This window comes from Ascaphus truei, unplaced genomic scaffold (genome assembly GCF_040206685.1).
Source record: "Ascaphus truei isolate aAscTru1 unplaced genomic scaffold, aAscTru1.hap1 HAP1_SCAFFOLD_1049, whole genome shotgun sequence".
NCBI classification, from domain to species: Eukaryota; Metazoa; Chordata; class Amphibia; order Anura; family Ascaphidae; genus Ascaphus; species Ascaphus truei.
This window is the reverse complement of record NW_027453914.1, coordinates 48,779-62,232: the sequence shown is the minus strand read 5'-3', so window position 1 is coordinate 62,232 and position 13,454 is coordinate 48,779. Positions and strand designations below refer to the sequence as shown.

The following is a 13,454-nucleotide window of genomic DNA, read 5'->3' as shown; positions in this document are numbered from 1 at the left end:
CAGCCCCCGCTGCACAGTGACACCCCCGTGTGTCTCAGCCCCCGCTGCACAGTGACACCCCCGTGTGTCTCAGCCCCCGCTGCACAGTGACACCCCCGTGTATCTCAGCCCCCCGCTGCACAGTGACACCCCCGTGTGTCTCAGCCCCCGCTGCACAGTGACACCCCCGTGTGTCTCAGCCCCCGCTGCACAGTGACACCCCCGTGTGTCTCAGCCCCCGCTGCACAGTGACACCCCCGTGTGTCTCAGCCCCCGCTGCACAGTGACACCCCCGTGTGTCTCAGCCCCCGCTGCACAGTGACACCCCCGTGTGTCTCAGCCCCCGCTGCACAGTGACACCCCCGTGTATCTCAGCCCCCGCTGCAGTGACACCCCCGTGTGTCTCAGCCCCCGCTGCACAGTGACACCCCCGTGTATCTCAGCCCCCGCTGCACAGTGACACCCCCGTGTGTCTCAGCCCCCGCTGCACAGTGACACCCCCGTGTGTCTCAGCCCCCGCTGCACAGTGACACCCCCGTGTGTCTCAGCCCCCGCTGCACAGTGACACCCCCGTGTGTCTCAGCCCCCGCTGCACAGTGACACCCCCGTGTATCTCAGCCCCCGCTGCAGTGACACCCCCGTGTATCTCAGCCCCCGCTGCACAGTGACACCCCCGTGTATCTCAGCCCCCGCTGCACAGTGACACCCCCGTGTGTCTCAGCCCCCGCTGCACAGTGACACCCCCGTGTGTCTCAGCCCCCGCTGCACAGTGACACCCCCGTGTGTCTCAGCCCCCGCTGCAGTGACACCCCCGTGTATCTCAGCCCCCGCTGCACAGTGACACCCCCGTGTGTCTCAGCCCCCGCTGCACAGTGACACCCCCGTGTGTCTCAGCCCCCGCTGCACAGTGACACCCCCGTGTGTCTCAGCCCCCGCTGCACAGTGACACCCCCGTGTGTCTCAGCCCCCGCTGCACAGTGACACCCCGTGTGTCTCAGCCCCCGCTGCACAGTGACACCCCCGTGTGTCTCAGCCCCCGCTGCACAGTGACACCCCCGTGTGTCTCAGCCCCCGCTGCACAGTGACACCCCGTGTATCTCAGCCCCCGCTGCACAGTGACACCCCCGTGTCTCAGCCCCCGCTGCACAGTGACACCCCCGTGTGTCTCAGCCCCCGCTGCACAGTGACACCCCCGTGTGTCTCAGCCCCCGCTGCACAGTGACACCCCCGTGTGTCTCAGCCCCCGCTGCACAGTGACACCCCCGTGTATCTCAGCCCCCGCTGCACAGTGACACCCCCGTGTGTCTCAGCCCCCGCTGCACAGTGACACCCCCGTGTATCTCAGCCCCCGCTGCACAGTGACACCCCCGTGTGTCTCAGCCCCCGCTGCACAGTGACACCCCCGTGTGTCTCAGCCCCCGCTGCACAGTGACACCCCCGTGTGTCTCAGCCCCCGCTGCACAGTGACACCCCCGTGTGTCTCAGCCCCCGCTGCACAGTGACACCCCCGTGTGTCTCAGCCCCCGCTGCACAGTGACACCCCCGTGTGTCTCAGCCCCCGCTGCACAGTGACACCCCCGTGTGTCTCAGCCCCCGCTGCACAGTGACACCCCCGTGTGTCTCAGCCCCCGCTGCACAGTGACACCCCCGTGTGTCTCAGCCCCCGCTGCACAGTGACACCCCCGTGTGTCTCAGCCCCCGCTGCACAGTGACACCCCCCGGTGTCTCAGCCCCCGCTGCACAGTGACACCCCCGTGTGTCTCAGCCCCCGCTGCAGTGACACCCCCGTGTTCTCAGCCCCCGCTGCACAGTGACACCCCCGTGTGTCTCAGCCCCCGCTGCACAGTGACACCCCCGTGTGTCTCAGCCCCCGCTGCACAGTGACACCCCCGTGTGTCTCAGCCCCCGCTGCACAGTGACACCCCCGTGTGTCTCAGCCCCCGCTGCACAGTGACACCCCCGTGTGTCTCAGCCCCCGCTGCACAGTGACACCCCCGTGTGTCTCAGCCCCCGCTGCACAGTGACACCCCCGTGTGTCTCAGCCCCCGCTGCACAGTGACACCCCCGTGTGTCTCAGCCCCCGCTGCACAGTGACACCCCCGTGTGTCTCAGCCCCCGCTGCACAGTGACACCCCCGTGTGTCTCAGCCCCGCTGCACAGTGACACCCCGTGTGTCTCAGCCCCCGCTGCACAGTGACACCCCCGTGTATCTCAGCCCCCGCTGCACAGTGACACCCCCGTGTATCTCAGCCCCCGCTGCACAGTGACACCCCCGTGTGTCTCAGCCCCCGCTGCACAGTGACACCCCCGTGTGTCTCAGCCCCCGCTGCACAGTGACACCCCCGTGTATCTCAGCCCCCGCTGCACAGTGACACCCCCGTGTGTCTCAGCCCCCGCTGCACAGTGACACCCCCGTGTGTCTCAGCCCCCGCTGCACAGTGACACCCCCGTGTGTCTCAGCCCCCGCTGCACAGTGACACCCCCGTGTGTCTCAGCCCCCGCTGCACAGTGACACCCCCGTGTATCTCAGCCCCGCTGCACAGTGACACCCCCGTGTGTCTCAGCCCCCGCTGCACAGTGACACCCCCGTGTGTCTCAGCCCCCGCTGCACAGTGACACCCCCGTGTGTCTCAGCCCCCGCTGCACAGTGACACCCCCGTGTATCTCAGCCCCCGCTGCACAGTGACACCCCCGTGTGTCTCAGCCCCCGCTGCACAGTGACACCCCCGTGTGTCTCAGCCCCCGCTGCACAGTGACACCCCCGTGTGTCTCAGCCCCCGCTGCACAGTGACACCCCCGTGTGTCTCAGCCCCCGCTGCACAGTGACACCCCCGTGTGTCTCAGCCCCCGCTGCACAGTGACACCCCCGTGTGTCTCAGCCCCCGCTGCACAGTGACACCCCCGTGTGTCTCAGCCCCCGCTGCACAGTGACACCCCCGTGTGTCTCAGCCCCCGCTGCACAGTGACACCCCCGTGTATCTCAGCCCCCGCTGCACAGTGACACCCCCGTGTGTCTCAGCCCCCGCTGCACAGTGACACCCCCGTGTGTCTCAGCCCCCGCTGCACAGTGACACCCCCGTGTGTCTCAGCCCCCGCTGCACAGTGACACCCCCGTGTATCTCAGCCCCCGCTGCACAGTGACACCCCCGTGTGTCTCAGCCCCCGCTGCACAGTGACACCCCCGTGTATCTCAGCCCCCGCTGCAGTGACACCCCCGTGTGTCTCAGCCCCCGCTGCACAGTGACACCCCCGTGTCTCTCAGCCCCCGCTGCACAGTGACACCCCCGTGTATCTCAGCCCCCGCTGCACAGTGACACCCCCGTGTGTCTCAGCCCCCGCTGCACAGTGACACCCCCGTGTATCTCAGCCCCCGCTGCACAGTGACACCCCCGCTGCACAGTGACACCCCCGTGTGTCTCAGCCCCCGCTGCACAGTGACACCCCCGTGTGTCTCAGCCCCCGCTGCACAGTGACACCCCCGTGTGTCTCAGCCCCCGCTGCACAGTGACACCCCCGTGTGTCTCAGCCCCCGCTGCACAGTGACACCCCCCGTGTATCTCAGCCCCCGCTGCACAGTGACACCCCCGTGTGTCTCAGCCCCCGCTGCACAGTGACACCCCCCGTGTGTCTCAGCCCCCGCTGCACAGTGACGGACTCGCCCCCGTGAAGCTGCACCCCCGGTCTAGCCCCGACAGTGACACCCCCGTGTGTCTCAGCCCCCGCTGCACAGTGACACCCCCGTGTGTCTCAGCCCCCGCTGCACAGTGACACCCCCCGTGTGTCTCAGCCCCCGCTGCACAGTGACACCCCCGTGTGTCTCAGCCCCCGCTGCACAGTGACACCCCCGTGTGTCTCAGCCCCCGCTGCACAGTGACACCCCCGTGTGTCTCAGCCCCCGCTGCACAGTGACACCCCCGTGTGTCTCAGCCCCCGCTGCACAGTGACACCCCCGTGTGTCTCAGCCCCCGCTGCACAGTGACACCCCCGTGTGTCTCAGCCCCCGCTGCACAGTGACACCCCCGTGTGTCTCAGCCCCCGCTGCACAGTGACACCCCCGTGTGTCTCAGCCCCCGCTGCACAGTGACACCCCCGTGTGTCTCAGCCCCCGCTGCACAGTGACACCCCCGTGTGTCTCAGCCCCCGCTGCACAGTGACACCCCCGTGTGTCTCAGCCCCCGCTGCACAGTGACACCCCCGTGTGTCTCAGCCCCCGCTGCACAGTGACACCCCCGTGTGTCTCAGCCCCCGCTGCACAGTGACACCCCCGTGTGTCTCAGCCCCGCTGCACAGTGACACCCCCGTGTGTCTCAGCCCCCGCTGCACAGTGACACCCCCGTGTGTCTCAGCCCCCGCTGCACAGTGACACCCCCGTGTGTCTCAGCCCCCGCTGCACAGTGACACCCCCCGTGTGTCTCAGCCCCGCTGCACAGTGACACCCCCCGTGTGTCTCAGCCCCCGCTGCACAGTGACACCCCCCGTGTGTCTCAGCCCCCGCTGCACAGTGACACCCCCGTGTGTCTCAGCCCCCGCTGCACAGTGGACACCCCCGTGTGTCTCAGCCCCCGCTGCACAGTGACACCCCCGTGTGTCTCAGCCCCCGCTGCACAGTGACACCCCCGTGTGTCTCAGCCCCCGCTGCACAGTGGACACCCCCGTGTGTCTCAGCCCCCGCTGCACAGTGACACCCCCGTGTGTCTCAGCCCCCGCTGCACAGTGACACCCCCGTGTGTCTCAGCCCCCGCTGCACAGTGACACCCCCGTGTGTCTCAGCCCCCGCTGCACAGTGACACCCCCCGTGTGTCTCAGCCCCCGCTGCACAGTGACACCCCCGTGTGTCTCAGCCCCCGCTGCACAGTGACACCCCCGTGTGTCTCAGCCCCCGCTGCACAGTGACAACCCCCGTGTGTCTCAGCCCCCGCTGCACAGTGACACCCCCGTGTGTCTCAGCCCCCGCTGCACAGTGACACCCCCGTGTGTCTCAGCCCCCCGCTGCACAGTGACACCCCCGTGTGTCTCAGCCCCCGCTGCACAGTGACACCCCCGTGTGTCTCAGCCCCCGCTGCACAGTGACACCCCCGTGGTATCTCAGCCCCCGCTGCACAGTGACCACCCCCGTGTGTCTCAGCCCCCGCTGCACAGTGACACCCCCGTGTGTCTCAGCCCCCGCTGCACAGTGACACCCCCGTGTGTCTCAGCCCCCGCTGCACAGTGACACCCCCGTGTGTCTCAGCCCCCGCTGCACAGTGGACACCCCCGTGTGTCTCAGCCCCCGCTGCACAGTGACACCCCCGTGTGTCTCAGCCCCCGCTGCACAGTGACACCCCCGTGTGTCTCAGCCCCCGCTGCACAGTGACACCCCCGTGTGTCTCAGCCCCCCGCTGCACAGTGACACCCCCGTGTGTCTCAGCCCCCGCTGCACAGTGACACCCCCGTGTGTCTCAGCCCCCGCTGCACAGTGACACCCCCGTGTGTCTCAGCCCCCGCTGCACAGTGACACCCCCGTGTGTCTCAGCCCCCGCTGCACAGTGACACCCCCGTGTGTCTCAGCCCCCGCTGCACAGTGACACCCCCGTGTATCTCAGCCCCCGCTGCACAGTGACACCCCGTGTGTCTCAGCCCCCGCTGCACAGTGACACCCCCCGTGTGTCTCAGCCCCCGCTGCACAGTGACACCCCCGTGTGTCTCAGCCCCCGCTGCACAGTGACACCCCCCGTGTGTCTCAGCCCCCGCTGCACAGTGACACCCCCGTGTGTCTCAGCCCCCGCTGCACCAGTGACACCCCCCGTGTGTCTCAGCCCCCCGGCCTTGCACAGTGACACCCCCCGTGTGTCTCAGCCCCCGCTGCACAGTGACACCCCCGTGTGTCTCAGCCCCCGCTGCACAGTGACACCCCCGTGTGTCTCAGCCCCCGCTGCACAGTGACACCCCCGTGTGTCTCAGCCCCCGCTGCACAGTGACACCCCCGTGTGTCTCAGCCCCCGCTGCACAGTGACACCCCCGTGTGTCTCAGCCCCCGCTGCACAGTGACACCCCCGTGTGTCTCAGCCCCCGCTGCACAGTGACACCCCCGTGTGTCTCAGCCCCCGCTGCACAGTGACACCCCCGTGTGTCTCAGCCCCCGCTGCACAGTGACACCCCCGTGTGTCTCAGCCCCCGCTGCACAGTGACACCCCCGTGTATCTCAGCCCCCGCTGCACAGTGACACCCCCCGTGTGTCTCAGCCCCCGCTGCACAGTGACACCCCCGTGTGTCTCAGCCCCCGCTGCACAGTGACACCCCCGTGTGTCTCAGCCCCCCGCTGCACAGTGACACCCCCGTGTGTCTCAGCCCCCGCTGCACAGTGACACCCCCGTGTGTCTCAGCCCCCGCTGCACAGTGACACCCCCGTGTGTCTCAGCCCCCGCTGCACAGTGACACCCCCGTGTGTCTCAGCCCCCGCTGCACAGTGACACCCCCGTGTATCTCAGCCCCCGCTGCACAGTGACACCCCCGTGTGTCTCAGCCCCCGCTGCACAGTGACACCCCCGTGTGTCTCAGCCCCCGCTGCACAGTGACACCCCCCGTGTGTCTCAGCCCCCGCTGCACAGTGACACCCCCGTGTGTCCTCAGCCCCCGCTGCACAGTGACACCCCCGTGTGTCTCAGCCCCCGCTGCACAGTGACACCCCGTGTGTCTCAGCCCCCGCTGCACAGTGACACCCCCGTGTATCTCAGCCCCCGCTGCACAGTGACACCCCCGTGTGTCTCAGCCCCCGCTGCACAGTGACACCCCCGTGTCTCTCAGCCCCCGCTGCACAGTGACACCCCCGTGTGTCTCGCCCCCCCCGGGTCTCAGCCCCCGCTGCACAGTGACACCCCCGTGTGTCTCAGCCCCCGCTGCACAGTGACACCCCCGTGTGTCTCAGCCCCCGCTGCACAGTGACACCCCCGTGTGTCTCAGCCCCCGCTGCACAGTGACACCCCCGTGTGTCTCAGCCCCCGCTGCACAGTGACACCCCCGTGTATCTCAGCCCCCGCTGCACAGTGACACCCCCGTGTGTCTCAGCCCCCCCCGCTGCACAGTGACACCCCCGTGTGTCTCAGCCCCCGCTGCACAGTGACACCCCCGTGTGTCTCAGCCCCCGCTGCACAGTGACACCCCCGTGTGTCTCAGCCCCCGCTGCACAGTGACACCCCCCGTGTGTCTCAGCCCCCGCTGCACAGTGACACCCCCGTGTGTCTCAGCCCCCGCTGCACAGTGACACCCCCGTGTGTCTCAGCCCCCGCTGCACAGTGACACCCCCGTGTGTCTCAGCCCCCGCTGCACAGTGACACCCCCGTGTGTCTCAGCCCCCGCTGCACAGTGACACCCCCGTGTGTCTCAGCCCCCGCTGCACAGTGACACCCCCGTGTAGTCTCAGCCCCCGCTGCACAGTGACACCCCCGTGTGTCTCAGCCCCCGCTGCCACAGTGACACCCCGTGTGTCTCAGCCCCCGCTGCACAGTGACACCCCCGTGTGTCTCAGCCCCCGCTGCACAGTGACACCCCCCGTGTATCTCAGCCCCCGCTGCACAGTGACACCCCCGTGTGTCTCAGCCCCCGCTGCACAGTGACACCCCCGTGTGTCTCAGCCCCCGCTGCACAGTGACACCCCGTGTGTCTCAGCCCCCGCTGCACAGTGACACCCCCGTGTGTCTCAGCCCCCGCTGCACAGTGACACCCCCGTGTGTCTCAGCCCCCGCTGCACAGTGACACCCCCGTGTGTCTCAGCCCCCGCTGCACAGTGACACCCCCGTGTGTCTCAGCCCCCGCTGCACAGTGACACCCCCGTGTGTCTCAGCCCCCCGCTGCACAGTGACACCCCCGTGTGTCTCAGCCCCCGCTGCACAGTGACACCCCCGTGTGTCTCAGCCCCCGCTGCACAGTGACACCCCCGTGTGTCTCAGCCCCCGCTGCACAGTGACACCCCCGTGTGTCTCAGCCCCCGCTGCACAGTGACACCCCCCGTGTGTCTCAGCCCCCGCTGCACAGTGACACCCCCGTGTATCTCAGCCCCCGCTGCACAGTGACACCCCCGTGTGTCTCAGCCCCCGCTGCACAGTGACACCCCCGTGTGTCTCAGCCCCCGCTGCACAGTGACACCCCCGTGTATCTCAGCCCCCGCTGCACAGTGACACCCCCGTGTGTCTCAGCCCCCGCTGCACAGTGACACCCCCGTGTGTCTCAGCCCCCGCTGCACAGTGACACCCCCGTGTGTCTCAGCCCCCGCTGCACAGTGACACCCCCGTGTATCTCAGCCCCCGCTGCACAGTGACACCCCCGTGTGTCTCAGCCCCCGCTGCACAGTGACACCCCCGTGTATCTCAGCCCCCGCTGCACAGTGACACCCCCGTGTGTCTCAGCCCCCGCTGCACAGTGACACCCCCGTGTGTCTCAGCCCCCGCTGCACAGTGACACCCCCGTGTGTCTCAGCCCCCGCTGCACAGTGACACCCCCGTGTGTCTCAGCCCCCGCTGCACAGTGACACCCCCGTGTGTCTCAGCCCCCGCTGCACAGTGACACCCCCGTGTGTCTCAGCCCCCGCTGCACAGTGACACCCCCGTGTGTCTCAGCCCCCGCTGCACAGTGACACCCCCGTGTCTCTCAGCCCCCGCTGCACAGTGACACCCCCGTGTGTCTCAGCCCCCGCTGCACAGTGACACCCCCGTGTGTCTCAGCCCCCGCTGCACAGTGACACCCCCGTGTATCTCAGCCCCCGCTGCACAGTGACACCCCCGTGTGTCTCAGCCCCCGCTGCACAGTGACACCCCCGTGTGTCTCAGCCCCCGCTGCACAGTGACACCCCCGTGTGTCTCAGCCCCCGCTGCACAGTGACACCCCCGTGTGTCTCAGCCCCCGCTGCACAGTGACACCCCCGTGTGTCTCAGCCCCCGCTGCACAGTGACACCCCCGTGTGTCTCAGCCCCCGCTGCACAGTGACACCCCCGTGTGTCTCAGCCCCCGCTGCACAGTGACACCCCCGTGTGTCTCAGCCCCCGCTGCACAGTGACACCCCCGTGTGTCTCAGCCCCCGCTGCACAGTGACACCCCCGTGTGTCTCAGCCCCCGCTGCACAGTGACACCCCCGTGTGTCTCAGCCCCCGCTGCACAGTGACACCCCCGTGTGTCTCAGCCCCCGCTGCACAGTGACACCCCCGTGTGTCTCAGCCCCCGCTGCACAGTGACACCCCCGTGTGTCTCAGCCCCCGCTGCACAGTGACACCCCCGTGTATCTCAGCCCCCGCTGCACAGTGACACCCCCGTGTGTCTCAGCCCCCGCTGCACAGTGACACCCCCGTGTATCTCAGCCCCCGCTGCACAGTGACACCCCCGTGTGTCTCAGCCCCCGCTGCACAGTGACACCCCCGTGTGTCTCAGCCCCCGCTGCACAGTGACACCCCCGTGTGTCTCAGCCCCCGCTGCACAGTGACACCCCCGTGTGTCTCAGCCCCCGCTGCACAGTGACACCCCCGTGTATCTCAGCCCCCGCTGCACAGTGACACCCCCGTGTGTCTCAGCCCCCGCTGCACAGTGACACCCCCGTGTATCTCAGCCCCCGCTGCACAGTGACACCCCCGTGTGTCTCAGCCCCCGCTGCACAGTGACACCCCCGTGTGTCTCAGCCCCCGCTGCACAGTGACACCCCCGTGTGTCTCAGCCCCCGCTGCACAGTGACACCCCCGTGTATCTCAGCCCCCGCTGCACAGTGACACCCCCGTGTGTCTCAGCCCCCGCTGCACAGTGACACCCCCGTGTGTCTCAGCCCCCGCTGCACAGTGACACCCCCGTGTGTCTCAGCCCCCGCTGCACAGTGACACCCCCGTGTGTCTCAGCCCCCGCTGCACAGTGACACCCCCGTGTGTCTCAGCCCCCGCTGCACAGTGACACCCCCGTGTGTCTCAGCCCCCGCTGCACAGTGACACCCCCGTGTATCTCAGCCCCCGCTGCACAGTGACACCCCCGTGTGTCTCAGCCCCCGCTGCACAGTGACACCCCCGTGTGTCTCAGCCCCCGCTGCACAGTGACACCCCCGTGTGTCTCAGCCCCCGCTGCACAGTGACACCCCCGTGTATCTCGGCCCCCGCTGCACAGTGACACCCCCGTGTATCTCAGCCCCCGCTGCACAGTGACACCCCCGTGTGTCTCAGCCCCCGCTGCACAGTGACACCCCCGTGTGTCTCAGCCCCCGCTGCACAGTGACACCCCCGTGTATCTCAGCCCCCGCTGCACAGTGACACCCCCGTGTGTCTCAGCCCCCGCTGCACAGTGACACCCCGTGTATCTCACCTTCGTGCACGCCACAAGCTGCGACGTGGACAGGGCGCACTGCGTTGCCGCTGTGATGACTTGCGCCTGCTGCACGGGATCCTCTGTGCGCTCCGCCACGTTCTTGGCTTTAAGGACGAGAGCGGCTGCTGCACTCGCTACTGCTTTAGCCAGCTGCATCAGCATGTCCTGGGGGGGGGGGGGGGAGTTATTAATAAGGAGAGACGGGAAGGCCGCCGCCAACCTCACTCACACAGCGGGAGGAGATGCAACGAGAGTAATCCACAGAGATCAGATCAAGAACCCGATATCCACCAATCAGATCAAGAACCCGATATCCACCAATCAGATCAAGAACCCGCTATCCACCAATCAGATCAAGAACCCGATATCCACCAATCAGATCAAGAATCCGATATCCACCAATCACATATAGAACCTAATCCCCACCAATCAGATCAAAAACCCGGTCCCCACCAATCAGATCAAGAACCTGGTCCCAACCAATCACATATAGAACCTAATCCCCACCAATCAGATCAAGAACCTGATCCCCACCAATCAGATCAAGGGCCTGGTCCCCACCAATCAGATCAAGGACCTGGTCCCCACCAATCAGATCAAGAACTTGATCCCCACCAATCAATCTAGAACCCCAATCCCCACCAATCAACAGCCAGATACCAATGAACACAATTAGAAATTGCTGATCAGAACAAGAAACCCATTATTAGAGCCAGAACCAGACACCAGGAGGTGGCAGAGGGAGTGAGCGGAGAGAGGGGACACTCGCTCGCCCCCCGCCCCTCATGTTACCGTTCTCTGCTCAGAAGGGATAACCGTGCGAGTGGCTCTGGCTGCAGAAATCTGGGGGGAATCCACAAGAAGCCGCGGTTACTGGGGGGGGGGGAGGGAAGCCGCGGTTACTGGGGGGGGAGCCGCGGTTACTGGAGAGGGGGGACGGAAGCCGCGGTTACTGGGGGGGGGGAGAGCCGCGGTTACTGGGGGGGGAGCCGCGGTTACTGGAGAGGGGGGACGGAAGCCGCGGTTACTGGGGGGGGGGAGAGCCGCGGTTACTGGGGGGGGGGGGGGAGAGCCCCGGTTACTGGAGGGGGGGGGGAGCCGTGGTTACTGGGGGGGGAGGGAAGCCGCGGTTACTGGGGGGGGGGGAAGCCGCGGCTATTGGGGGGGTGGGAGAGCCGCGGTTACTGGGGGGGGGGGAGCCGTGGTTACTGGGGGGGGAAGCCGCGGTTACTGGGGGGGGGAGGGAAGCCGTGGTTACTGGGGGGGGGGGAGCCGCGGTTACTGGGTGAGAGGGGGGAGGGAAGCCGTGGTTACTGGGTGAGAGGGAGGGAAGCCGCGGTTACTGGGTGAGAGGGAGGGAAGCCGCGGTTACTGGGTGAGAGGGAGGGAAGCCGCGGTTACTGGGTGAGAGGGGGGAGGGAAGCCGCGGTTACTGGGTGAGAGGGAGGGAAGCCGCGGTTACTGGGTGAGAGGGAGGGAAGCCGCGGTTACTGGGTGAGAGGGGGGAGGGAAGCCGCGGTTACTAGGTGAGAGGGAGGGAAGCCGCGGTTACTAGGTGAGAGGGAGGGAAGCCGCGGTTACTGGGTGAGAGGGGGGAAGGAAGCCGCGGTTACTGGGTGAGAGGGAGGGAAGCCGCGGTTACTGGGTGAGAGGGGGGAGGGAAGCCGCGGTTACTAGGTGAGAGGGAGGGAAGCCGCGGTTACTAGGTGAGAGGGAGGGAAGCCGCTGTTACTGGGTGAGAGGGGGGAAGGAATCCGCGGTTACTGGGTGAGAGGGAGGGAAGCCGCGGTTACTGGGTGAGAGGGAGGGAAGGAAGCCGCGGTTACTGGGTGAGAAGGGGGAAGGAAGCCGCGGTTACTGGGTGAGAGGGAGGGAAGCCGCGGTTACTGGGTGAGAGGGGGGAAGGAAACCGCGGTTACTGGGTGAGAGGGGGGAAGGAAACCGCGGTTACTGGGTGAGAGGGGGGAAGGAAGCCGCGGTTACTGGGTGAGAGGGGGGAAGGAAGCCGCGGTTACTGGGTGAGAGGGAGGGAAGCCGCGGTTACTGGGTGAGAGGGGGGAGGGAAGCCGCGGTTACTAGGTGAGAGGGAGGGAAGCCGCGGTTACTGGGTGAGAGGGAGGGAAGCCGCGGTTACTGGGTGAGAGGGGGGAAGGAAGCCGCGGTTACTGGGTGAGAGGGAGGGAAGCCGCGGTTACTGGGTGAGAGGGGGGAGGGAAGCCGCGGTTACTGGGTGAGAGGGAGGGAAGCCGCGGTTACTGGGTGAGAGGGAGGGAAGCCGCGGTTACTAGGTGAGAGGGAGGGAAGCCGCGGTTACTGGGTGAGAGGGGGGAAGGAAGCCGCGGTTACTGGGTGAGAGGGGGGAAGGAATCCGCGGTTACTGAGGAGGGGGGAAGGAAGCCGCGGTTACTGGGTGAGAGGGGGGGGGAGCCGCGGTTACTGGGTGAGAGGGGGGAGGGAAGCCGCGGTTACTAGGTGAGAGGGAGGGAAGCCGCGGTTACTAGGTGAGAGGGAGGGAAGCCGCGGTTACTGGGTGAGAGGGAGGGAAGCCGCGGTTACTGGGTGAGAGGGGGGAAGGAAGCCGCGGTTACTGGGTGAGAGGGGGGAAGGAATCCGCGGTTACTGAGGAGGGGGGAAGGAAGCCGCGGTTACTGGGTGAGAGGGGGGAGGGAAGCCGCGGTTACTAGGTGAGAGGGAGGGAAGCCGCGGTTACTAGGTGAGAGGGAGGGAAGCCGCGGTTACTGGGTGAGAGGGAGGGAAGCCGCGGTTACTGGGTGAGAGGGGGGAGGGAAGCCGCGGTTACTAGGTGAGAGGGAGGGAAGCCGCGGTTACTGGGTGAGAGGGGGGAAGGAAGCCGCGGTTACTGGGTTAGAGGGGGGAAGGAATCCGCGGTTACTGGGGAGGGGGGAAGGAAGCCGCGGTTACTGGGTGAGAGGGGGGGGGAGCCGCGGTTACTGGGTGAGAGGGGGGAGGGAAGCCGCGGTTACTAGGTGAGAGGGAGGGAAGCCGCGGTTACTAGGTGAGAGGGAGGGAAGCCGCGGTTACTGGGTGAGAGGGAGGGAAGCCGCGGTTACTGGGTGAGAGGGGGGAGGGAAGCCGCGGTTACTAGGTGAGAGGGAGGGAAGCCGCGGTTACTGGGTGAGAGGGGGGAAGGAAGCTGCGGTTACTGG

At 67.0% G+C, this 13,454-nt stretch overlaps 1 protein-coding gene across 1 annotated transcript in view; it reads right to left on the bottom strand.

Annotated features, from left to right (window-relative positions):
• The window catches only part of LOC142475005 (talin-1-like), a 58,504-nt gene extending 47,376 nt beyond the window's left edge, over positions 1-11,128 (bottom strand). The window contains exons 1-2 of the mRNA XM_075581099.1: positions 11,080-11,128; positions 10,285-10,452 (exon numbers count right to left, since the gene is read on the bottom strand). Coding sequence (XP_075437214.1) covers positions 10,285-10,449 — 165 coding nt within the window. The 5' untranslated portion in view covers positions 10,450-10,452; positions 11,080-11,128. The remainder of the gene's footprint in view (positions 1-10,284; positions 10,453-11,079) is intronic.
• Positions 11,129-13,454: the final 2,326 nt, after the last annotated feature.